The following is a 26,929-nucleotide window of genomic DNA, read 5'->3' as shown; positions in this document are numbered from 1 at the left end:
AACGAATTGTTGAAATCGAACTCTGAACTTTTGTTCTAGCATTAATAAAATTGAGATAGGGACTTCCTTGATGGCCCAGTGGTTAAGACTTCACCTTCCAGTGCAAGGGGTATGGGTTCGATCCCTGGTGGAGGAGCTAAGATCCCTCATGCCTGGTGACCAAATAAAAATAAAACATAAAACAGAAGCAATATTGTAACAAATTCAATGACGACTTTAAAAATGGTCCACATCTAATAAAATCTTTAAAAAAGGAAATAAAATAAAATTGAGATAATACATACTTTTTGTAAGAATTTTGAAAGATAAATACATGAAATAGTATATAAGGGAAAAAACTGCCAACCATAGATAGAGCTCACTCAATGCCAATCTTCTTCCCTCTTTTGCAATTAGAGTAGTTTTCCCCAAAATATTCTCTATGCTTTTTACCATTAGCTTTCTACATTGAGAGTTATAAAAATCATGTTGTTCATTTTTCTTACTTATAGAAGATATAAAATTTGCCATAATTATACTGGTTTTTCACCATATAATGGTATTTTATTTCTGATAAATCACAAAGAATTGATTTAGAATATACATGCTGAAATAAAATTACAATTAGTTTTACTAACACTAAAATTACATTTGAAGAAATGATTGCATGCTTGACAGAGAAAATACAGTTGCACAAGAGAAAAACTTTGTCTATAATTATCGTACTCTAGGATATGGATAATAGTATTATAATAATGTTAAATGACCTAACATCAATTATCATGGTTATGTAAGAGAATGTCCTTGTTCTTGGTAATTATACACTTAAACGTTTAAGAGTAAAAAAAAAAAAAAAAAAAAAAAGAACAAGAAATGGTCATTCTCAAATGGATGGCATTTGGCGTTTTTATTCCTAGCATTTTTCTAAGGTAGCTATCTAGTGTATGTAAGCTTGACATTCAGGGTACCACATCCTGACATTGTTCAAATCTCACATTATTGGTGATGCACAGACCCTAACTAACTTCACTCTGGTAACAATGACAACATATTGAGTACATTCTATGCACCGGATTAAGCATATTACATGTATTAGCTCATTTGATCTTCATATCAAGGCTATGAGACAAAATGATTTTCCTGTTTCACTGAAGCACAAAGAAGTTAGCATCTAGGCCAGAATCATACAGGTAGTAAGTGGTAAAGCCAGTACTGCAACTCAGGCAGTTTGATCTGAGCCTCCTTCACTGTTCTACACCATCGTGGCCACTGCTGGAAAAGGATGGGTTAGTTTAAATACTTCTGCCTACAGAACTATATACATCAAGTATTTTTTTCATATAAAATCTTACTTTTTCTACTGCTAAAGTCAGGGTCTGTCAAAAATGTATTCTGAGAACCAGCTGCAATTGTGAAAGCAATTCAAATGAAATATTCCAATGATAACTGTGCTTTTCTCACTTTTGATCACATAGATTTTCAGTATATAAATGAAATAACAATGCCTGTGGACGAGAGATTTAGATAAACGAACTCTGTCTTTACACCAAGCTCACATCACATTACATGATTCAAGCAATCACGGTTTTTGCAAACAAACAGAATACAATACAAAATGCAATCAGTTCAAAGAGTAGAATAATTATCTGAGTTTTGCAAATATGTTTCCAAAGCCTTAGTACCACAAAATACCCAGCTGGCTTTCCAATTTTCCATTTGTTTTATTTCCACTCACCAAAACCAATTCTTTTCAGTTATTCCACCTTTTTCTGGTTTTTCAGATAACTTAACTATGAGAAATAGCTGTGAAAAGAAGAGAAGCAAAAAGTAAAGGAGAACTGAACTATGAGAAAAGGGGAGAAAGCTCATTCAGGTCTTACTGAAAGTCCCTTGAGCTCATCTGCACTGTGAGCACTCATTGAACCACTGAGTGTTCAATGTTCAGAAAAGACGGCTGTCAATTATGTCAAAGTTCTACACTTCTGGAAAAGTGTGTTTGTCCAAAAGAAGTTGGTATCTTCAACCTCACTAAGGGAAAACATAAGTGGGTTTGAATAAAACTAAGGTTGAAATGTTCAGTTCAGTCAGTTCAGTCATTCAGTCATGTCCTACTCTCTGCGACCCCATGGACTGCAGCACACCAGGCTTCCCTGTCCATCACCAACTCCCAAAGCCTACTCAAATTCATGTCCATCGTGTCGGTGATGCCATCCAGCCATCTCATCCTCTGGTGTCCCCTTCTCGTTCTGCCTTCAATCTTTCCCAGCATCAGGTCTTTTCCAATGAGTTGGTTCTTCACATCAGGTGGCCAAAGTATTAGAGTTTCAGCTTCAGCATCAGTTCTTCCGATGAATATTCAGGACTGATTTCCTTTAGGATTGACTGGTTGGATTTCCTTGTAGTCCAAGGGACTCTCAAGAGTCTTCTCCAGCACCACAGTTCAAAAGCATCAATTCTTCAGTACTCAGCTTTCTTTATATAAGGTTGAAATGTGAAATAGCCTAATCACCACTGTAATTCCATTACAATTGTTTTCCTCATTTTTCAATTTTTCGGGTCTGTCTGGAGACATATCTTGAGATTTGATCAGAGTACACCTTAATTACCCAAATAGTGTTATCAGTACATGTTTACTTACTAATGCTTGAAAACCCACAAGCTAATCTCTTACTATTCCTGGGAGATCTCCTAGAACAAATCTTCTAAACCCTCTCTATATAAGATGCCAACATTTTCCCACCCTCAGCTTTTGATCAGACTTTTCCCTTCACTGAGAGAATTTCAGTTATGATATACATGTGAGCTCACATCTTGCCTTCTGTCTATTCTAAATATTATATCACTTAATGGCATCATAAAAATCAATCTCAAAGCAGGAAAAGAGAAATAAAAAACAAAGAGATGGAACAAACAGAAAGCAAAAAGTAACTGACATGAAAGAGAAATATTACAATAGATCCTACAGACATTAAAGGGTTAATAATTTTATATACACTTTGATGGGAAAAGCTTGAACAATTTAGGTGAGAAACGGACAAAGTACTTGAAGAACACAAACCAGAAAAATGTATTTAATAAAAGATACTCTTAATGACCAGAAACTATAAAACTCTTAGAGGAAAACATAGGCAGAACACCCTATGATATAAATCACAGCAAGATCCTCTATGACCCACCTCCTAGAATAATGGAAATAAAAACAAAAATAAACAAATGGGAACTCATTAAACTTAGACGCTTTTGCACAGCAAAGGAAACTGCAAGAGGTGAAAAGACAACCCTCAGAATGGGAGGAAATCATAGCAAACGAAACAACTGACAAACGATTAATTTCCAAAATATACAAACAGCTCATGCAACTCAATACCAGGAAAACAAACGACACAATCCAAAAGTGGGCAGAAGACCTAAACAGATATTTCACCAAAGACAATGGCTAATTAACACATGAAAAGATGCTCAGCGTTTCTCATTATTAGAGAAATGCAAATGAAAACTACAATGAGGTATCACCTCACACAGTCAGAATGGCCACCATCCAAAATCTACAAGCAATAAATGCTGGAGAGGGTGGAGAAAAGGGACTGCTTTTGCCCTATTGGTGGGAATGTACACTGATATAACCACTATGGAGGATAATATGGAGATTCTTTAAAAAACTAGGAAAAGACTAGCATTTGTTCCAAGAATCCCACTACTCAGCGTATACCCTGAGAAAACAATAACTGAAAAAGGCGCGTGTATCCCAAGGTTCATTGCAGCACTATTTACAATACCTAGGACATGGAAGCAACCTAGATGTCCACTGATAGATGAATGGATAGAGAAGCTGTGGTACATACAGAGAATGGAACATTACTCAGCCATAAAAGAAATACATTTGAGTCAGTTCTAATGAGGTGGATGAACGTAGAGCTTATTATACAGAGTGAAGTAAGCCAGAAAGAGAAAAACAAATATCATATACTAATGCATGTATACAGAATCTAGAAAGATAGTACTGATGAACCTGTTTGCAGGGCAGCAATGAAGACATAGAGAACAGACTTGTGGGGAAGGACAGGGTGGGACGATGAAGAGAGCAGCATGGAAGCATATGTACTGCCTTACGTAAAACCAATAGCCAGTGAAAATTTTCTGTATGACTCAGGGAGCTCAAACCAAGTCTCTGTTACAACTTAGAGGGGTGGACACGACTGAGTGACTTCACTTTCACTTTTCACTTTCATGCATTGGAGAAGGAAATGGCAACCCACTCCAGTATTCTTGCCTGGAGAATCCCAGGGACAGAGGAGCCTGTTGGGCTGCCGTCTGTGGGGTTGCACAGAGTTGGACACGACTGACACGACTTAGCAGCAGTAGCGGCAGCAGCAGAGGGGTGGGATAGGGTGCAAAGTGGGAGGGAGGTTCAAGAGGGAGGATAATTTGTGTTGATATATGGCAGAAACCAATACAATATTATAAAGCAATCATCCTTCAACTAAAAATAAATATATTAAAATGTTAAAAAAAAAAAAAAAAAAGACATTCAATGGCCTATAGTCTAACCTGGCGGTAAAAACTTTCCTACAAGGAGAATTCTAAGCCAAAATGTATTTTACTGGGAATTTCTCCAAATATTTTAGGAAGAGGTAATATCAATCTTTCACAGACTCTTCCAGAAGAGAAAAGAGGAGGGAATACTTCCTAACTCACTTTTTGGTGGCTCAGACGGTAAAGAGTCTGCCCACAGTAAGGGAGACCTGGATTCAATCCCTGGGTCAGGCAGATCCTCTGGAGAAGGAAATGGCAACCCACTCCAGTACTCTTGCCTGGAAAATCCCACGGATGGAGGAGTGTAGTAGGCTACAGTCCCTGGGGTCGCAAAGAGTCGGACACAGCTGAGCGACTTCATTTCACTTCACTTACCCTAATACCAAAATCAAAGACATTATAAAAAAACAAAGATCATGACCTCTTATAGGCCAAAGTGCAAGTTTTCTTAAAAATATGTAACAGCAAGTAGAACATAGTGATATTTTTTTTTTAAAAAAGGATACTGTATTATGGTCATTCAGAGTTGGTTCAATATTAGAAAATATCAATGCAACTCAATATATCAAAGTCTAAAAAAAGAAAAACCATCAATGATCTCAATAAATACATAAACCTATTTGAAACATTTATCCATGGTAAAATCTCTCAGTAAACTAGCAATAGAAGGTATTTCCTCAACCTTGTAAGTAAAAGTCACTCAGTCATGTCTGACACTTTTTGACCCAATGGACTATACCGTCCATGGAATTCTCCAGGCCAGATTCTGGAGTGGGTAGCCTTTCCCTTCTTCTGGGGATCATCACAACCCAGGGATCGAACCCAGGTCTCCCATATTGCAGGTGGATTCTTTACCAGCTGAGTCACCAGGGAAGCCCAAGAATACTGGTGTGGGTAGCCTATCCCTTCTCTGGCAGATCTTCCTGATGCAGGAATCGAACCAGGGTCTCCTGCATTGCAGGTGGATTCTTTAACAGCTAAGCTATGAGGGAAGAGTCTACAAAACCTCAGGGCATCCCAGGTCACGCTAGTGGTAAAGAACCCGCCTACCAGCAGGAGACATGAGAGAGCTGGGTTCGATGCCTGGGTCAGAAAGATCCCCTGGAGGAGAGCAGAGCAACCCACTTCAGTACTGCTTCCTGGAGAATCTCATGGACAGTGGAGCCCCGAGGGCTACAGTTCACAAGGTCGCAAAGAGTCAGACAAGACTGAATTGACTTAACATGCAAGCATACAAACTTAATAACATTGCACTTAATGATGAAAGACTGAGTTCTTCCCCACTAAGTATGGGAACAAGAAAGTCCTGGGATAAGGCAAGGATGTCCACCTCCTCACTTTCAGAAGGGTCCATCGTTGGTTGTCCACCTCTGACAGTTTGTCTGTATTATTCCCATTCCTGAACTAAGTCATCAAAGTTCTGTCCTTGACATTACACTACTGTGTTTTCATATTTCATCCTTTGGTAATCTCATCTTCTCCAAGAGTTTCTAATCATCACCCTTATTTAGTACCATATATCCAAAAGTCCATTGGATACCATTACTTGGAATTCTTTACTTTCATTTCAAATGTAAGATTAAAATTGTATTCACCTTTTACTTATAAGGTGAATTCAAAATCAAAATTCAAAAATCAGTATTATTAACTTCTTCCTTTATTACTGAAAACTCCACAGATAATCCCCAGTCCTATGGATTCCTCATTTTCAAAAATAACCCACCTTTACCTCTGCTCCATTCAGTTTCTAAGTTCAGATTCTATTACTCCATATTTTTATCAAGCTCTTCCTTGAAAATCACTCTCAACATGCCATTACATTTTATTTAACAGTATAGAGTACTAAGTTCTATAATTTAGATTCAAATTTCTCTAAAGTTTAGCCTGGTTTTCCAGGGTGTCTATCATTAATCTCACCACATAATTTCTATTATCTATTTATTATTCCCTTCAAATCTTGGTGGCTCAGCAGTGAAGAATCTGCCTGCCAATGCAGGAGTCCTGGATTAGATCCCTGGATCAGGAAGATCACCTGGAGTAGGAAATGGCAACCCACTCTAGCATCCTCCTGGAAAATCCCATGGATAGAGAAACCTGGCAAGCTACCGTCCATAGGGTCACAAAGAGTCAGACAAGACTGAGTGACTGAGCACACACACACACAATTTTCTGCCTTTGCCCAGCCTTTTGCTTTTGTTCATATTTTTCCTCTCTATCTCCCCTACTGTCTTCACCTCACTGACATATTCACCACTACCTCCACCCATTGAAACAACTGCATTGAAAAGCTTCCTTTCTCCAAGACTCATGATTCTTCTACAAAGTTTTCTCTAATCATTCCAACTGGAAGTGATCATTCCCTCTCCAAATTCTTATTCCTCTATTTCCATTCCTGTGTAGCATGCAATATATTCTAGGCACAGCATTATCTTCTCAACCACTGTGGTTGCTGTTGTTCAGTTACTCAGTCATGTCTGACTCTTTGCAACCCCATGGACTGCAGGATGCCAGACTTCCTTGTCCTTCACCAATTCCTGGAGCTTGCTAAAACTCATTCCATTGAGTTGGTGATGCCATCCAACCATCTCATCCTCTGTTGTCCCCTTCTCCTCCTGTCTTCAAATCTTTCCCAGTATCAGGGTCTTTTCTAACAAGTAGGCTGTTTGCATTAGGTGGCCAAAGTATTGGAGCTTCAGTTTCAGCATTGGTCCTTCCAGTGAATATTCAGGACTAACTTCCTTTAGGATTGACTAGTTGGATCTCCTTGGAGTCCAAGGGACTCTCAAGAGTCTTCTCCAACACCATAGCTCAAAAGCATCAATTCTTTGGCACTCAGCCTTCTTTATGGTCCAACTCTCACATCCATACATGACTACTGGAAAAACCATAGCTTTGCCTATATGGACCTTTGTTGGCAAAGTAACATCTCTGCTTAATATGCTGTCTACGTTTGTCATAGCTTTTCTTTCAAGGAGTAAGCGTTTTTTAATTTCATGGCCACAGTCACCATCTGCAGTGATTTTGGAGCCCAGGAAAATAAAGTCTGACACTGTTTCCACTGTTTCCCCATCTATTTCCCATGAAGTGATGGGACCAGATGCCATGGTCTTCGTTTTGTGAATGTTGAGTTTAAACCAGTTTTTCACTCTCCTCTTCCACTCTCATTGAGGCTCTTTAGTTCCTCTTTGCTTTCTGCCATAAGGGTGGTGTCATCTGCATATATGAGGTTATTGATATTTATCCTGGCAATCTTGATTCCACCTTGTGCTTCATCCAGCCTGCCATTTTGCATGATGTGCTCTGCATGTAAGTTAAATGAGCAGGGTGACAATTACAGCCTTGATGTACTCCTTTCCCAATTTTGAACCAGCCCATAGTTCCAGGTCTGGTTCTAACTATTGCTTCTTGGCCTGCATACAGGTTTCTCAGGAGGCAGGTAAGGTGCTCTAGTATTCCCATCTCTTGAAGAATTTTCCAGTTTGTTGTGATCCACACAATCAAAGGCTTTATCTTAGTCAATGAAGCACTAGATATTTTTCTGGAATTCTCTTGCTCTTTCTATGATACAGTGGATGTTGGCAATTTGATCTCTGGTTCCTTTGTCTTTTCAAAATCCAGCTTGAACATCTGGAAGTTCTCAGTTCACAAACTATTGAAACTTAGCCTGAAGGATTTTGAGCATTACTTTGCTAGCATGTGAAATGAGTGCAGTTGTGCAGTAGTTTGAACATTTTTTGGCATTGCCTTTCTTTGGGATTGGAATGAAAACTAACCTTTTTTAATCCTGTGGTGACTGTTGAGTTTTCCAAATTTGCTGGCATATTGATTACAGCACTTTGACAACATCATCTTTTAGGATTTGAAATAGCTCAGCTGGAATTCTATCACTTCCACTAGATTTTTTTGTAGTGATGCTTCCTAAGGCTCACTTGATTTCACACTCCAGGATGTCTGGCTCTAGGTGAGTGATCACACCATCGTGGTTATCTGTGTCATTAGAATCTCTTTTGTATAATTCTTCTGTGTATTCTTGCCATCTCTTCTGGATATCTTCTGCTTCTGTTAGGTCTATACTGTTTCTGTCCTTTATTGTCCCCATCTTTGCATGAAATATTCTCTTGGTTCTCTAACCAGTGGTAATTGCCTAGAAACAGACACCTAATCTTGCTAATCCAGTTATAAATTTACACCTTAAAAAAGCTGTTTATATTGTGAATGAAACAAAAAGAGGGGAGCAATAGATTATTTTCCCACTTGTTCTTAATAATATTTACATATGTTTAAGACCTGGTGTGGAATGTATTTAACCAGATGCTAGAATGAGTTTGGGTCTGCATGATCTGTGATGCAGACACATCTGGGAAGGCTGCTGTGACCTTTTAGCCCTTAAACAGACATGAATCTTATGAAACTGACATCAACATTTAGAAAAAGAGTTTATGCGTACAACAGTTCATTGAAATCCTTTTACACTAGGGGGTATTCCCTACCTATTTTAAAGAAATTAAAAAAAAAACAGATTTGAGACAGAGAAACCCTATTTTAGAATATTTTATAATGTTAATTTATGTCCTCAGTGCCTAATGGAGTGACTTGCATATTGGGGAGTCATTAAATACATTATGTGCAATTTTGAAAGTAACATCCTGCCTTTCCTTTTGATAAATCTAAATGGGGGGGTAATTTTGAAGCTAAAAGAACTGATGAACCTCCAATATTCATATCTTTGTGGTACAGGAATAATTTGACTTAGTAGGAGCAAAATATTCCCTAGTAGTTCCTACCTTTTTCCTTCAGCCTGTATTAAGAAAATATATGAACTATAATTAAACACAGGCTCAATGATGTCAATATTATACAATAAAAGAATGACATACTGGCAAACCTTAAAGGCACAATTAAATGAGTCAAGAGGAGACAAAAGGGCAAAAAAAAAATCTGGGTCTCAAATTTCTTATCCTTCAATTATTCTAGCTGGGAGGAAGGAGAGAAGAGAGGAAAAAAGGAAGAAGGAAGGAGGAAAAGAAAGTGAGTCACTAAGAGAACAATCTTGAGACTGGGTCCTTCAAATTGGCTAAACCAAAAAAAAAAAAAACAACTTTAGTGAGTTCAAGGGTTTCCTGACAGTTTAACAAAGGGATAAATGTTTTCAAGTGGGTAATTAAATAGAATACTTACTTTGTTACTATCATCTTCTAGGGGAAAAAATGGAGAATGACAGCAAAACATAGAATAACATTCAAATAAGAATTTGAATACTGATAACATGACCTAGTGGAGAAGGCAACGGCACCCCACTCCAGTACTCTTGCCTGGAAACTCCCAAGGACGAAGGAGCCTGGTAGGCTGCAGTCCATAGGGTAGCTGAGAGTTGGGTAAGACTGAGCAACTTCACTTTTACTTTTCCTTTCATGCATTGGAGAAGGAAATGGCAACCCACTCCAGTGATCTTGCTTGGAGAATCCCAGGGACAGGAGAGCCTGGTGGGCTGCCGTCTATGGGGTTGCACAGAGTCGGACATGACTGAAGCGACTTAGCAGCAGCAGCAGCAGCAACATGACCTAGAAATTTATCTTCACAAAATCAGATAGTGTAGTACTTACAGGATATTTAAGGAAATTTTCCAGATCATTTTTACTATTTGATTTTTACTTTTAGGATTAGAAACAAATGGCTCTCCTCCCTCTCACTCCTCATCCATTCAGCAAATGGGGCCAGATGTAGCTTCACTGTACATCCATGGTGAAGGCCATTCCTTAGCCATCTTGCTATAGTGTTTGATATTCCAGGACTTTTAAGGTAAAAGCAGGAATACTGATCACAGTACACTCTTATTATCACAGTCTGATTATAAAAATCACAGCCATTGTAAAAGTCTCATTGCATGATATATGTATTAAATATATTTACAAATTATAAATATAATATAAAATACTGATAAATAAAAGTATGCTCTGGTTAATCACTAAAAACTGACTTTATGGAAGCAGGAGGGTTGAAGACGATTCAGAGAATCATGATTCTAGAGATTTTTTAAGCATTTAAGAATAAAAATATGTAGATGTTTTAATTATGTAATATATAAAAGCTGTTATGCAAAAGTCATTCTTTTTTCTACTTATTCATTTCTAATGTTCTGTAAAGTGAAATGTGAAAGTAATATTTTCCTAGATAAATGATTTTATGTGGATTTCAATCATATTTGAACTCAAATATCTGCATAAAGATAAGTTTCAATATGAATTATCATTGAGGCTTTTTTTGTTTTTATCAAAGATTATTATATGAATCATATATTAACCTTGTTTATACTTTTTAAACATAAAATATTAGCTTTACCCTTGAAAATCTGCTTTGATAATTAGACTTTGACAATAAAATAAATCTGCACTTGTATCATAAAAATATTACTCCTGAAACATATTCTCATGGGATATTTTTCCTTATGCACAGGTTATGCTCTGAAATAAATGAAGCAAATTACTGAGATTTCAAAATGCTATGTGGCAATAGTAAAGTTAAGCTAACATCAGCAGAAGTTGGCATTATCATTTTGCATGACAGCCAGAGTAATGACTGCCACCTTCAAACTAAGATAACATACCCAAAACGCTAGCCTTGATAATCCACAAGATGGCTACAGACTCTTATTAAAAAAACATGATTACGCAGATGTGAAATTGGTCCACACTCATTGTCAGTCTTTCTCTCTTGAATAAAATCTCTTTAACAGCAAAGAGCTTTGACTGTGGCTGTGTTAAACAGGATGAAGTGAAAATTCTTACGGGTGTAATAAAAGATATGAATAAACCCCAGTTGGGCCTGGGGAACTGAATGTAAGCACAGCTGCAAAGGGGAACCTTGAGAAAGATGTGACCATCTGTCATCATTTGCTTCACAGGTGCTTATAGTTTTTCCTCTTTTTCTAAATCACAAAAGCCTTGTTACTTCAAACATTTCTGTTTGTAATATCCATTTCTGTAATAAGTGTTATGGTGCTTTAATAATACTGATAGTATAATAGATATTTTGTGTTCAAGGGAATCTTTGATCCTAAAAAACCATAAAACCCTATAAACAAACTATATAAATATAATCTTCAGATTTCAGTATAAGCTGATTTTAATAAATTATTTCTTTGCTAATCTTGGAAATTTGAGAGGAATGTCAAAACAGAAGGGGACTGCCTTCTAGGAACCACTTCAGATAAAACTGAGACTCTCTAGTTCTAAGAAGTGATCTGTTAAGTAGCTGCCAGAATATCAAAACAGGAGCCCTGTAAGCTTGCTTTCCAGGGAGGGGCCACCTGAGCAATTTGGTTGTTCTTTAAGTGCTACCTTCTGAAAATACACATCCTGATTTTTCTCCCACAGCCAATCACCTCATTTTAGTTTTCATGGAGAGAAATTTAATACTTTGCTATCATTATAGAATTATCAGATAAAGCGTAAAATTAAAACTTTGACTTGATCTCTAAGAATAGACTTCAACGAAAAAAAGAATTTCAGATTTTACCACTGACATATTTTTACTTTCAACCTATTTCATCATATTAACTTTAAAAAAATTTTTAGATGGCTTCTCTTAACTCTCTATGACCAATTTGTCAACTCGCACAGTTGTGTCAGACTTTTTGCGGCCCCCTGGACTGTAGCTGACCAGGCTCCTCTGTCCATGGGATTTTCTAGACAAGAATACTGGAGTGAGTTGCCATTTCCTTTTCCAATGACTAGTTGATGCAAGGAATAAATTTTGAAAAGAACGCTCCTTCTTTCCTGTCTTTCCTCCTCCCTCCCTCCCTCCCTTCCTTCTCCTTTTTTCCAACACATACTTTATTGCAGGGTGGCTACTCTTCAGTCCCTGTGGTAGGGCTGAGAGCACATGACTGTACAGTACAGACGACAGGACAAAGTCCCTATCATCATCAAACTGATAGTGTAGTTGCAGAATAAATAATTTTTGAGCTTAAATAATAATATAACCAAAAATATTTTGACAATAAGTGCTTATAGGAAAGTAAAACAGAGATTCTAGAGATGGATTGGAAAGCCTGGAGTTGAGGCATCAGAAAAGTCACCACTGAGACAATGTGACTTATTTTGAGAAATAAACTACTTAGGAGCCAGCCAATGAAAAGTGTGGAGGAAGTAGGTCCAGGAAGAGATAGCAGCTGTTGGAAAGAAGGGGAAGAGGCAGGAGCAAGGTTTGTCCAGTTTGGTGAAGCAAATAAACGCCAGTATGACTGAACTCTAGTGCCCAAAACAGAAAAATGAGGTCAGCAGGGATCAGCTGATGCCCCAAAGGTTATGATGCTTTACAAATCAATATAGGGAGCTCAAATTTAATACTAAGCTTGTGCAGTCATTTGAGCCTTTAGCAGCAAGTGCCATATTTTGATTGATGTGCAAATATGTATTTATGTGCCTATGTGTGCATATGTGTGTGTGAGAGAGAGAGAGTGTGTGTATGTGTGTTACTGAGGCTGCTGTGTTAAAATGAAGAGAAGAAAGAAGAGCCATGGTCAGAAGACAGGAATCAAGCAGTGGTCCCACGGGTTCAAGCTTGAGTGATGGTGATAAAACTGAAGGGAGGTAGGCAGGTTTTGGATTTAGTTTGGAGGAAGCACCAATAGACCTGAAGACAGGTTTTATATGTGGGAGGAAGGAGAAGAAAAAAGGATGACCCCTAAGTTTTGACAGAAGCTACCAGGAGGTGCCATTTACTGAGATGGGAAAGGCCAGGGAAGAAGCAGGTTTGAGATGCTATCTAGACATCCAGGTGAGAAAGTCTAGAGGCATCATATATATAGACTGTTCTTAGATCAAAATAATGCATCAACCAAGTTTCAGAAACTTACTGACTCTATAGTCAGCCTTGAATATAAAGGCTCCTAAAGCCCCCCCCCCCAATTCTTCTGAGTATTTACAAGTCATAAAACATTCTCTTTCTTCTTTTTCTTCATGTTTTAGGTTTCAGAACGAATATATATTCACTATATAGGATTAACATATATTCACTAATATAATTCAAATATATTGAAATACAGTAGGGAAAGAGATGAAATATTCTCACAATAATTGTAAAGATTCACTGCACACCTATCCACAGAAACAAAACTTCTTGAGGCAGGTTAAAAAACAACATAGATGTGCTCACTTCAGCAGCACATATATTAAAATTGGAACGATACAGAGAAGATTAGCATGGCCCCTGCACAAGGATGACATGCAAATTCATGAAGCGTTCCATATTTTCGCACATGAAAAGATGCTCAACGTTGCTCATTGTTAGAGAAATGCAAATCAAAACTACAATGGGATACCACCTCACACCAGTCAGAACGGCCATCATTAAAAAGTCTACAAACAATAAATGCTGGAGAGGGTGTGCAGAAAAGGGAACCTTCTTGCATTGCTGGTGGGAATGTAAATTGATACAGCCACTATGCAAGAAGGTATGGAGATTCCTTAAAAAACAAGGAATAAAACCACCATATGACCCAGCAATCCCACTCCTAGGCATATACCCTGAGGAGACCAAAACTGAAAAAGACACATGTACCCCAATGTTCGTTGCAGCACTATTTACAATAGTTAGAAGATGGAAGCAACCTAGATATCCATCAACAGATGAATGGATAAAGAAGCTGTGGTACATATATAATGGAATACTACTCAGCCATGAAAAGGAACACATTTTGAGTCAGTTCTAATGAGGTGGACGAACCTAGAGTCTATTATACAAAGTGAAGTAGGTCAGAAAGAGAAATATAAATATCATATACTGACACATATATATGGAATCTAGAAAGATGGTACTGATGAATTTATTTTCAGGGCAGCAATGAAGAAACAGACAGAGAACAGACCTATGGACACGGAGTGGGAGGGGAGAGGGTGAGATGTGTAGAGAGAGTAACATGAAAATTTATATTACCATATGTAAAATAGATAGCCAATGGGAATTTGCTGTATGACTCAGGGAATTCAAACAAGGACTCTGTGACAATCTAGAAGGATGGGATGGGGAGGGGGGTGGGAGGGAGGTTCAGGAGGGAGGGGACATGGGTGTACCTATGGCTGATTCTTGTTAATATGTGACAGAAAACCACAAAATTCTGTAAACAATTATCCTTCAATTAAAAAAATAAAGTGGCAAAAAACACACACATAGTTTCATAGTTGATAATGTTTTCTCTTCTAGTAATTTCTTGAATAATCTAAAAGTATGATTGTGGAGTAAAGTTATTTCCAGCATCACACTCAAGTTGGAAGACAGCCTGAAGTATACCTAACCCATGTTGTGCTGTTGTTCAGTTGCTAAGTCATGTCTGACTCTGGGACCCCATGGACTGCAGCATGCCAGGCTTCCCTGTCCTTCACCATCTCCCTGAGTTTGCTCACATTCATGTCCACTGAGTTGGTGATGCTATCTAACCATCTCATCCTCTACTGCCCTATTCTCTTGCCTTCGATCTTTCCCAGCATCAGGGTCTTTTCCAATGAATCAGGTGGCCAAAGTATTAGAGTTTCAGCTTCAGCATCAGTCCTTCCAATGAATATTCAGGGTTGATTTCCTTTAGGATGGACTGGTTTGATCTCCTTGTTGTCCAAGGGAATCTCAAGAGTCTTCACCAGCACACAGTTCAAAAGTATCAATTCTTCATCAACCCCATGTACAGTATGAAAAGGCAAAAAGATATGACACCTAATCGTAGTTCCCACCAAAGGAAGATTTCTTTAAAAAATGTTTTTAGGAAAGGATCACAATATTTCAATATCTCCAGTAACAAAGCTCATGCACTTAACAAGCTTATTTTTTTGCCACACCATGCTGCTCCATGAGGGATCTTAGTTCCCCTACCAGGAATTGAATCCATGCCCCCTGCATTGAAAATGTGGAGTCTTAACCATTGGACAGCCAGGGAAATACTGCAACTCATTTTAATAACTCTGATGGTAGAAATGTATTTCTTATACTAACCTGAAAGCTTCTATCTTTAAAGTATATGAATTGGGTCTTTTTTCTTCCTCTGGAGCCTAATAGGTAACATCTAATCCACCTTTCTTGAGGAAGGCTGTCCACTATTTCAAGGCAAAGATTATGTCTTTTCCAACTGTTCTTTCTCCAAATATTGACAGATGCTTCCCATTGCCTTGGTAGCCCAATTTCCAGAGATTTCAATTATCTTTGTAATTCGCCTTTAGAACAATCCAGGTCACCCATACATCTTTTAAAAAGTTATTCTAGAAGGTATCTTCTGGAATGATTAGCCTAGAATAGAGTACAATGTCAGTATTACTTCCCTTGATGTCAATGTAGTATTTAAAGGCTAATATTGCATTCATGTGGAGAAGGTAACGGCACCCCACTCCAGTACTCTTTCCTGGGAAGTCCCATGGATGGAGGAGCCCAGTAGGCTGAAGTCCATGGGGTCACTAAGAGTCAGCACTACTGAGCAGCTTCACTTTCACTTTTCACTTTCATGCATTGGAGAAGGAAATGGCAGCCCACTCCAGTGTTCTTGCCTGGAGAATCCCAGGGACTGGGGAGCCTGGTGGGCTGCTGTCTATGGGGTTGCACAGAGTTGGACACGACTGAAGCAACTTAGCAGCAGCATTGCATTGCATTGCATTCATGTATTCAACAGGCATATCTTTTGAGCTTAGGATGAATGACTACCTAATATGAATTCCAATTAAGACCAACTTTACACACTTTGTACATACAGAATTAAACATTAGAGTGTTTATTTGTATTCTCACTGAATTTTTAATTTTTAGTTTTCTTTCTTTATTTTAATATATCACTATCTTTTGAGTCCTTATTCTGTAGCCTAATATAGGCAGCCTGTTATCACCATGTTTCGGGTATGGATGTTTAAATATTTACAATAACTAATTCAACTTTATTAGTCCATCTTCTACAGTGACATCATAGGAAACCTGCCAATTACCTTAGTATCATTTAGACACAACATTCATTTATTAGCCGAACTACAGGTCCAGCAAATCAAATGCCAAAGAAAATGCAGTCTTGTCAGTATAATTTGTGTTTATTGAAAGTATGTTGACCTCTAGTCACAAACCAATTGCTTCAGGCAAAGTATTCACAAATCTGTTGCTTAAAGTTTGTCCTTGAGTTTTCACAAATGACTTTCAACCTCCCCTAACTCTTCCCTTAGTAAATATTTTTTCTCCAAGTTGAAAATCTGGGACATTTGTTTCCATGTAATCATCTGATAAGGGCTTCCCAGGTGGCACAGTGGTAAAGGATTCACATATCAATGCAGGAGACATAGGTTCGATCCCTGGGTTGGGAAGATCCCCTGGAGCAGGAAATGGCAACCCACTCCAGTATTCTTGCCTGAGAAATCCCATGGACAGAGGAGTCTGGCGGGCTACAGTCCATGGTGTTGCAACGAGTCAGACACGACTGAGTGACTGAACAGACACACGTGCACACAATCATCTGACAATTCTGATATTTCACTAAGTGACTGACTCATGCTAACAGTACCTTGCATTGACTGAGTACTTTCAATGTACCACATACTCTACTAAGAGCTTTAAGTGCCTATTTCATTAAGTCCTCACAAAAATGCCATGGGTAGATATAATTTCCTTCTTCATAAAGGGAACTGTCACTTGAGCAAGGTTAAAGAGTCGGCCTAGGGCCGCACAAGGAATAAGCAGCAAGCAGTGTTGGGACTCATAGCAGGGCTTCCTGCTATTAACTGCTCAGCAGTTATTCAGCAGGTATTCCTTGAGGACCCACCAGGCAAATAGACTCTTTCCTGTTCCCTCAGGAAATGAGACACTCATCAGCTTGTAGATGTTGCATCCACGCCCTAATGAAACACTAATTATCTACTACTCAAACTCCTTTTCCTCCTTCTCCCTGCTGCAACTATAGCTTTAGGGCATTTCACTGCTTATTAGTAATCTTGGAAAATGAAAGTGGGAAGGGAAAGAGTATCTATTTACACTTTACACTAACTAGAAATATACTTCAGAATTTTTCCAAATACAAAGGGAGTCATTTTGTTACTGTTCATTCTAATAAAAGATTTGAGAGCAGAACACATCTCTTGGCTTACATGCAGGCTAAGACTAACCTGAGACTTTCATTTATTAATATTCTTTTGATGCCCTGTGACCATATATAACTTACCAATTTTAGGCTTTGTGTGGGCAGATATTTCTGTTGCTTAGAAATATAGCAGCTAGTACCAACTGACAAAAGGTGTGTAGGAATGGCAGGGAGGTACGAGGAGGAGGGAGCTTTCTGGCTCAGAGTATTTCAGAATACACCGCTACCCACAGTTCTTCCATTGCTGTTCTCATTTCAGCATGTACCTTTGAGAAAATACTTTAAATTATCAACACATTTGTTAAACATCTCAGAAGTGTTTCAATTCTAGAAAAACCCACTTGACTTTTCGACTTTACAAAATAATCTCTATCCAAGCACATGCTAACCCTTGCTTCAAACATCAGTCACTCTGAATTGCTTTGTTGGGAATCTTGCTATGCATCTCCATGCCCAGAGTCTGGAATCTTCCAAGCTTCTGTAGGTGGACATGGGAGTTACCTGATTCTGATCAAACAGCCTGACCACACAAGGTCAGTAGTTCCTGAACTTGACTGCACAGAATCAATTAAGAAACTTTAAAATACATTAAGGCCTGTGTAGACTGCTAGAGGCTGTGATTTAATGGTGTAAAGGAGGGAGGGGAGATGCCTGGATGCTAAAATTTTTAAAAGATGTGCAGGTGATTCCAACGTGCAAATTTGGGAATTTCTGACGTGGAAAGTATCTTCCCAGTTCTCAGTCCTCTATTAGCTCTGCCTGCTCACCACTGGAGTGCAATTTGCCATTGCCATCTTGGCCCTGTCTGAAGGGATCTGGAGGTCCAAAATACCAGGAGGCCTTGCTTCTACATGGTTTCATCTACCATGAGTTTTCCTATATGAATGGGCTTCTGGGCATGAAGCTTTTAGGGGAGAAAAAAAAATAGTAGCAATTTAGTTGTATCTAAGAAACTGAGGTTCTCAAGTTTTAGTTTACAAATTGCCTGAAAGATGGAAATCTTCCCCAGACTCATGTAGTTTTGTTGATCTAGCTTCTCCAAGTTCTTTAGCTCTCTCATGTTATTGAAGATGAGAAGGAACACAGAGTATAAGAGAAAAACATTCACACCTAGTATTAAGAAAGAAACTCCTATAAAATCACCAAATCTCTAGATCAAAGCCTGAAAGACTCTAGTTGAGCTTACTAAACATGTGCGTAACAAGGCTACAGAAACAGAAAAGAGCTCAGGTGGTTCAGACACTTTAATTATATTTCTTCCACGTAGGCAGACTCCTATAGTCAATGTCTACCAAGTCCTTTGAAGCCCATGCCAGATAATCTTCCTCATAGTATACAATACTTTGAATGGTAAATGCTATAGTTAATCTTGAAAGACAACATTTAAAACTTCGGACACTTGTTTTCCTTCGTGTTTTAATTGTAAGCCTCCCAATCTGAAATAGCCACAGCACTGCCCCTTATCACATCACCCTATTTTAAACCTCTGCACACACTTATCACTTTTTGATATTTTTCCTGCTTATTTGTTTACCCCCATCAAAATGGGAGCTCCTTGAGACTACTGATTTCCTCTCAGTCATTGCTATGTCCCCAGGATCTAGAATTGTTCAATAAACCTCTAATCAATATTGGTTGAATGAATGAATGAACATTCCAACATTATCAGTGAGTACTTTACTAAAACAGTCATGTGACACTCACAAATGATCCCCATGCTGTATGGCCTGGAGCCTCAAATTTATACATTTACAAAATGGAAGAAATAAGATATTGACCTCATAGGGCTATTGTGAGAATTACATGAGATAACACACTTGAAAGACTATAATGTATGGCATATATTAAGAATTCTATGAATGAAAAATCACATTACAGAAATATATATCTATGGCATTTGTACAACAAAAATAGTAACAGAAATATTATGATTTTATTTTTACCAATCTTTTTAAAACTGCTTTTTATTAACACGTTCTTTCACTATTAAGGAAGAAAATTGGAATGTTTTTATTTAAGCTACCAGCTGCTTGCAGAAGAAAGAACACCAAACCAGGACCAAGAGGAAATGAATCCAGACCACTGATCTATATGGCTTCCAACAGGTCACTTAATAGGTACGTAAGGCCCAGTTTCTTAACTGTAAAATTCAGGTGGGAGAGTTAGGAAATTTAAGGCAGATCAACTGAACTCTGAGCTCTGAAGAGCAACAAGTAAGTGCCCCAAATATCAATATTTAACTTGTAAAACCAAACACTGTTTAAAGATTTATCATAATATTTGGCTATATTTGTTGAATACACGGAGAAGGCGATGGCACCCCACTCCAGTACTCTTGCCTGGAAAATCCCTGGACAGAGAAGCCCAGTAGGCTGCAGTCCATGGGGTTGCTCAGAGTTGGACAGGACTGAGCTACTTCACTTTCACTTTTCACCTTCATGCATTGGAGAAGGAAATGGCAACCCACTCCAGTGTTCTTGCCTGGAGAATCCCAGGGACAGGGGAGCCTGGTGGGCTGCCATCTATGGGGTCGCACAGAGTTGGACATGACTGAAGCGACTTAGCAGCAAAAGTTGAATACAAAAGACCTCAATAGTAAATTAAATTTGAACTATACATTATTTCCATAGCACTCATATATAATCCCATTTTTACTGTTAACAAAAATTAATACATTTGAAGCTTTCTTATTTTTGCAGAACTTCCTGCTTACGTGCATACTATATGCTGTGAAGCTTTAAGCTTTTCTTTATTTTTGGTCTACTCCAGAATTTAACAAGTTAAAAAAAGACAGAAGTGGAGAAGAGGTTTTCTAGAGAAATAATTCTCTGTTTAAAAGTTCTGTACTTTTAAAAAAGTTACAATAAGCCACATTACGATGCATCCTTAGGCAGAGCTGTTTGTTTGTTTTACATACAGATCAAACATTTCCAGAAACAAGATGATATACAGTGAATTCATTCTTTTGGCCAGCAACTCTATTTTAACAGGGCTCTATTACGAATGATGAATCAATAAACCACCATTCACTTTCTTTGAAGTGGATGGACTCTTGGCTTTCTTCCCAAGAATCCAGAAATAGGCCGTTGGTCGCCTGAAGCCTTGAACTTTGGCGGTCAATTCAGGTGCATTGTTCCCCTGGCTCTTAGTCCTTTCCTCGGGCTGGCTTCTTGAAACCATTTGCTCTGTCAGGGAGACCACACAGCTGAAGAGCATCCTGGTGATTCTTGGTTCCCGCTTACACTGGTGCATGTGGACTTACTACTAATACACCAAACATGAAGGTTGGAGAGGTCCCTTGTCATCTGGAAATTGGCAAAGAGGGAGCAGGGGGCAGGGCATAACCTGAAGATTTATAAATACCTCTTAACAAAGCCCCAGCTGATCTGTGTTGGGGTTATACACTCTCTTCGTCTTCCCCTTACAGCTTTTCAATTTGCTTTCCAAACATTTCTTTGTTGCCGTTGGCTGCGGTGCACTTAAAAGAAGCACATCGTTAACCACAAAGAATGCTCACTGTTTTCTGTGATTCCAAATCACAGCACAATTTCCCAGCACTTCCTCAGCAAGCAGCCCCGCAGCAATTACCCTACTGCTGAAGAGACTCCTCATCACAGCAAAGTTTCGGTGGTGGCAATAGCCAACCAGTGAGGTTGTAACAAATGATGACATCGATTTCTGCCTCCATTCCCCAGCAATTTACACCCCCAAAGGAAGAGTGAATTCATTTTTGTGCAGATTTCAACAGGCACATCTGACAATGCTGCCCTCTTCTCCAACTCGCACAAACTAGGCATTCATCAACCCTGATTACTTCCCCCAAATGGCGACTCAACAGTTGCTAAGTGGCTTGGATGGGGGTGGGATTGCTCTGTGTCAGAAAGGGGCAAAGTACAAGGAGAGGACACGAATCTATCAAGGAAGTAAGCATTGAGTTAATTCACTGAGACAGAATAGTGAGGCTTTCCAAAGCCAAGGCGAAAGGAAAGACTGCTTCCCACCCCTGGCAACTCTCTGAAACACAGTGTCTGGAAGCCAACCTCAGTACCATCCCAGGAGTACTGTGTCCCTAAGTGAACAACTTATCTGATAGGTTACATGGAGAAGGGCTTTACTCCACAACCACGTTTCTCTCTTCTTTCCCATTTTGATGGTACCCTATTATACACCCTTTAAAGAAACATCTGCTCCAGGGTTGGAGGATTACAAAATGGGCAGGGCCAATTTCCACAATACCTCATCTCTGGGTGTAGTTTTAAGAGTGTCCAAGCCAGTATACTGCCTTGAGGCAAGAGAATCAAAATCTGATACTTCCATCCACAAGCAAATATCGCACTGCCCCCTGGAGGTAGTCTCATTGCATCCAGTCCTGAATTAGTGACTGGCAACCACTGAAAAATCTGGAGTTGCTGAGGTTTAGAACTCTTTTTTGGAGGGCAGGGGGAGGGTGGAAAGGGTGTGGATTAGGAAGACTAACTATGCACTAACTTCTTGTGAGTGGGGTGTGTGTGTGTGTAAGCATGAGGGAGTGAAAAAGAGGTGAATAAGTAAACGCTTGCCTCCCCATCTCAGCAGTGTAGAGTGGATACACGGTAATAGGTACTCAGAAGCGGTGGTTGAAGGGAGATTGACAGGTTGGTGAGAATGAGTGTGGTTGCATGGATTTTGCAAAGATGCCCATGCTAATATCTTCCCCTCCCATGTGACCTCCTCACCATGGGATGTTGAGGTGGTATCTAGATTTCTTCTTGAATCCAGAGGGACTGGGACCATAGCAAAAGACACAGTCCAGGACTCCAAGGCTAAATGATAAAGGGCCATACAGTTTCTACTTGGGCCTCTTGAGATGTTCCCTGTTGGGACTCAGCCACTGTTGGGAGGAAGCCGGGCAGCTGCAGGGAGAGGCCACGTTCCCACCACAGTACCTGGGGAGGTCCAGCCAACAGTCAGCCTCAGTCACCAGTCAGAAAAACCAGTGAGAGCGCCTCCAGATGACTCAGTGACTCACCTTGGAGTGGACACCAAGTGAAGCAAAAAAAGACCTCTCACCACCAAGCCCTGCTCAAATAGTAGCTTTGTGAGCAAAACAAACCACCATGTTTGGGGGTAGTTTATTACACAGTGATAGATAACCAAAAGAGGGGCAAGGTCCCCTCCAACACTGAACATTTCCTAACACAGAATAAATGGGGACTGAAGAGAATTGGAACCTACCTCTCAGCATTTCACCAGTTTTCATAATTTGGGTTGATTCTTTATTCACTTTAGCTTTTTCCCTCTTGGTCCCAGATCAAGCTGTCCACAGGATATATCTCAACTGAAATTACGTGTGTATATATGCAAAACAGGGTGTGTTATACAAATTTGAATTGTGGCTGCTATTTACTAATCAGATTTTACTTACACACACACACACACACACACACACACACACCTGTCATCTCTCAAAAAACAAACAGAAGATCTGGCAATACCTGATTTGCATTCCCACATAACAGTAATTCACATGTGAAAACGGGTTTCTTCCATCCCCTCTACTCTTCTGCATTACAATACTGCCCTTTCCACTGGAGTCTTGTCACTCTTTTACATTTGCTTCCTGACCTCTGTATGGATTTGGGTTTATGACATCTGTTTCACGAACAATTCTCTGCCTGGCTAGTTCGGATTTAGTCTTACATAGTTATCCAGGAGTTAAAATTCTATTGAAAAGAAGAGTCTTAATATCATCAGAAAAAAATAAAAGTCCAAATAATAATAAAATAAAATATCTAAAGGTCAAGTTTTCTAATTAAATAAGAAAGAATGAAATAATATATACGGAAAGTAGCCACAAGGGAAGGTGACTTGGACATCGGCTTAGGTTGTCATCAGTCATCTACAGTTTAATGCCATTGCCCCAGAAGCAATGCTTGGTGTTGTATTGTTTCACGCAAAGTTTGTTCTCACTGAAAGTAAAATTACATGAAAATCAAAGTTTCCTAATGGAATCACATACACAATGTTTAAGAACTTTATTTACCTTTTGGTAGAGTTGCTGAAGATGCCATTCACTGTACAAAGAATCTCAAATTAGTAGGTTTTGGGAGAAGATACAATTTCAAGTGTTGGAAAATGGAATCTCCCAACCTGGATGATCCAGCTGGAATTGATACATTTCTTTTTATTTTTAGTGTCTGGGGTCTTTAATTTTATTAAAAAGGTTTTTAATCAATTTTCTTTCTACTTAACTGCTATGCATAATTTTTATTGTATATTATATGCCTTAAAATGAGTGAGCTGTGCTGTGCTGTGTGTGTGTTCAGTTATGTCCAACACTTTGCGACCCCATAGACTGAAGCCCCAGGCTCCTCTGTCCATGAGATTCTCTAGGGAACAATACTGGAGTGGCTTGCCATTTCCTACTCCAGGGGATCTTCCCGACCCAGGGATCAAACCAGTCTCTTGCATTTCCTTCACTGGCATGCAAATTCTTTACCAATGCTTAAGAAAATGGAGTAGTAAAGGATGTCAGTCAATTGAGAAAATGACAATCCTTTATATATGAAAATAAAAATTCCATTTCCTTAGGAATAAAAATAGAAGGGAAAGTTCTATTTCTTGCTCATTAAATATATTGGGAAAAGGTCCATATCCAAGGCTTACTGAACAGTATTATGTGTTTAGAAATTGCCTTAAGAAAAGTTCTACGTTTCAAAACCCATCTGCTGCTGCTGCAAAACCCATCTAAAGGGCATTTAATTAGTTCTTATTTTCTCTTTACAAAGAGCCACCTGCAGTGTGGAAATACTGTAGTTTAACAAACTATGTTTGTGGTGTGCCCCTTATAGCATGTTGCAACAGAATTCTGCTCTTAGTCTTTCATTTGATATCAAACTTGATGGGCTTTCTAGAAACACTACTCTTTGAGAAAAACATCAAGTTATCTTTAAAGTATACATGTTTTATGATACCACTAAAGTAAGACTTTCCATGCTCCCTTCAACAAAACATTTAAGGATAGTTAAGGGGCATTTGATTCTGACCATCCTAAAAAAAAAAAAAAAAAAATAGACAAGCAAAAATATGTGGCTCAATAGATGTTTAAATAAGGGACTGTCTACTTCATATCAGAAGAGAGCTGAATTACTCAGCTAGTGAGGCCTGTGTTTGGGGTCAAATTCTTGATTTACAAATTTAATGTCTGAGATGCTGCAGGAGGATTAAATTTATACATGAATGACTTCAACGGTGTAATTCTCATAAAACTTTATTGGAGTTGTGATTATTTGGGGGAGGAAAGGACTAATTTATGAAAAAATAGACAACGGAAGGGTTTTAAAGTTTTTATTGCTGTCATTTTTAAAACTTCTAGCCAGAGTTAACAGCTCATTGCCAGAATTAGCGTTAAAAATTAATGGCAGAACATCGTGGCAATCAAACTTAGACGTCAGAAATAAAATTACTGAGAAATGCTTTTTGGAATTTATCAGGTACATCGATTTTAATATCATCAAAGCCTAATACATAGCCAGAAGAACTAGCTTTCATATGGATTAAGAGACTTTTAGCAAAGGGCAGTATTTTTGGATGAACTTTGATAAACAACATTATATTCACCACGATGTTATATTATAGTGGAGAAGTGTTCAAATGTTGGTCAAGATCAAACAGACAAAAATGTCCAAAAACCTAAGTATCTAATCATTCCGATCACTTCAATTCTTTTTTTATTTTTTTTCCTATTCATTAAAATATCTGTGAACGGGCAACGTCTCTACTCTGGCTCTTTCAAAGCAAAACGGTAGCTGTCAATTTAATTTTGTTAGCTATTAAATAAAGTAAGTGGCATCACCGACTCGATGGACAGGAGTTTTGAGTAAGCTCCAGGAATTGGTGATGGTCAGGGAAGCCTGGCGTACGGCAGTCCATGGGGTCGCAAAGAGTCGGACACGACTGAGCGACTGAACTGAACTGAAAGTAAGTGAAACGTTTTGTCTCTTAATATGGGGTTTTGCCTGAAGACTTCAGGTTTTGTAGGTTTCGCAGCTTCCTAAACAGCTCCCAATAGCAAGTTCCTAAGGATTCTTGGGGACCTTTCATTCATTGCTGGCATGAGGTAGCTGACCCAGCCCCAGAGTTGGGAAGCTTCAGAAAAGCCTTCTGAGATCCACGATTCTAGACAGCTAGACAGCAAATACCAAAACTCTCCGGTCCCTTCAACCCTGAGAGCCGTCCCGTAGATCCCCAAAGCCCAAAGATGTCTCCTTAACCATCAGGGATGACTGGTGGTGCGTGGCAGGTGTGCACTTGGGGCATGTACTAAGCGGGGCGCTGGGGACAGGAAAGTGTTCAGAGACGGAACGCTAGCCTAGGGTTACCGTGTTCAGCTTTCCGGGGGCTGGGCGGCGGAGTTGGGAAGTTCAGCCCCAGGGGCCTTGGGCTCCGGGGTTGCAAGAGCGGATCGCAAAGGGTAGGGGAAGCCAGGCTGAGGCTGCGGGGATACGGGGGCGACGGCGGCCAGCCTCCGCCGGAGAGAAAGCCGGGTGGCCCGGGGCGCCCCCCAACCGCGCCTGCCTGCCCAGAATCCGGACCGGCCGGGGGCTCGGCGGGGCAGCTGCAGGAGGGTATATACGCGCTTACCTGGAGGTAGGGCCGCCCGCGGGCCACCCCGCCCACGACGATGTCGGCCGCGGCCATGGCCCCGGTGGACGAGAAGCCGAAGCCCACGTAGCCGGCGGTCCGCACCTCGAGGCGGAAGGCGAGCCGGCCGCCCCGCGGGCCCCAGCTCAGCCAGTACTTGCCCTCGGAGTCGAGGAGCGTGCGGTGCGGGAAGGGCCAGCCCGAGCCCCCCGCCGCCGCGCGGGGGAGCAGCCCCCACAGGAGGAGCAGCGGCCAGCGGCACATCCTCGGGCGCGTCCAGCCCACGGGCACCTGGGCTCCCGCCGACTGGAGCGCGGAGGGCGCACGCGGAGCGGCGGCGCGAGCAAGCGGCCTGGGACCGCCCCCCGGCCCTCCCGCCGGGAGGGGCCGCAAATTCGCTCTCCCTCTCAGCCCCGGCAGTCCGCTGGCTGAGCCTCCGACTCCATCCGCGACCCGCCCTTCCGGTCCATCCACCTGCCGCCCCGCGCCCCCGACTTGGTTGTCCCCAAGGTCTGATTCAGTGGGGAGCGCAGTGACGGGCGTCCTGGAAGAGGAGAGGAGGAGGCGGAAGCCGAGGACCGGGGGTCGACAGAAAAGGAGCGCGGAGAGTGCTAGTGCTTGCCTGGGCAGTGTGGGCACGTCGCGGCGAACAGGGGTTGGGGATCCCAGGGGAAAGAATCAGAGATTGCTGAGCGAGGGCAAG

General features: G+C 40.1%; 1 protein-coding gene and 1 non-coding gene across 2 annotated transcripts in view; one reads left to right on the top strand and one right to left on the bottom strand.

Moving 5' to 3' along the window:
- Positions 1-26,673, bottom strand: part of MOXD1 (monooxygenase DBH like 1) — a 95,616-nt gene extending 68,943 nt beyond the window's left edge. Inside the window, exon 1 of the mRNA XM_006074789.3 lies at positions 26,227-26,673. Within this exon, the coding sequence (XP_006074851.1) occupies positions 26,227-26,490 (264 nt within the window). The 5' untranslated portion in view covers positions 26,491-26,673. The remainder of the gene's footprint in view (positions 1-26,226) is intronic.
- On the top strand, positions 13,661-13,767 carry LOC112587677. Its single transcript, XR_003112177.2, has one exon. It is a non-coding gene; the product is annotated as a U6 spliceosomal RNA (small nuclear RNA).
- Positions 26,674-26,929: the final 256 nt, after the last annotated feature.

Source organism: Bubalus bubalis, chromosome 10, assembly GCF_019923935.1.
Source record: "Bubalus bubalis isolate 160015118507 breed Murrah chromosome 10, NDDB_SH_1, whole genome shotgun sequence".
Lineage (NCBI taxonomy): Eukaryota > Metazoa > Chordata > Mammalia > Artiodactyla > Bovidae > Bubalus > Bubalus bubalis.
The sequence above is the reverse complement of the archived record's forward strand: the minus strand, read 5'-3'. Positions and strand labels throughout refer to the sequence as shown.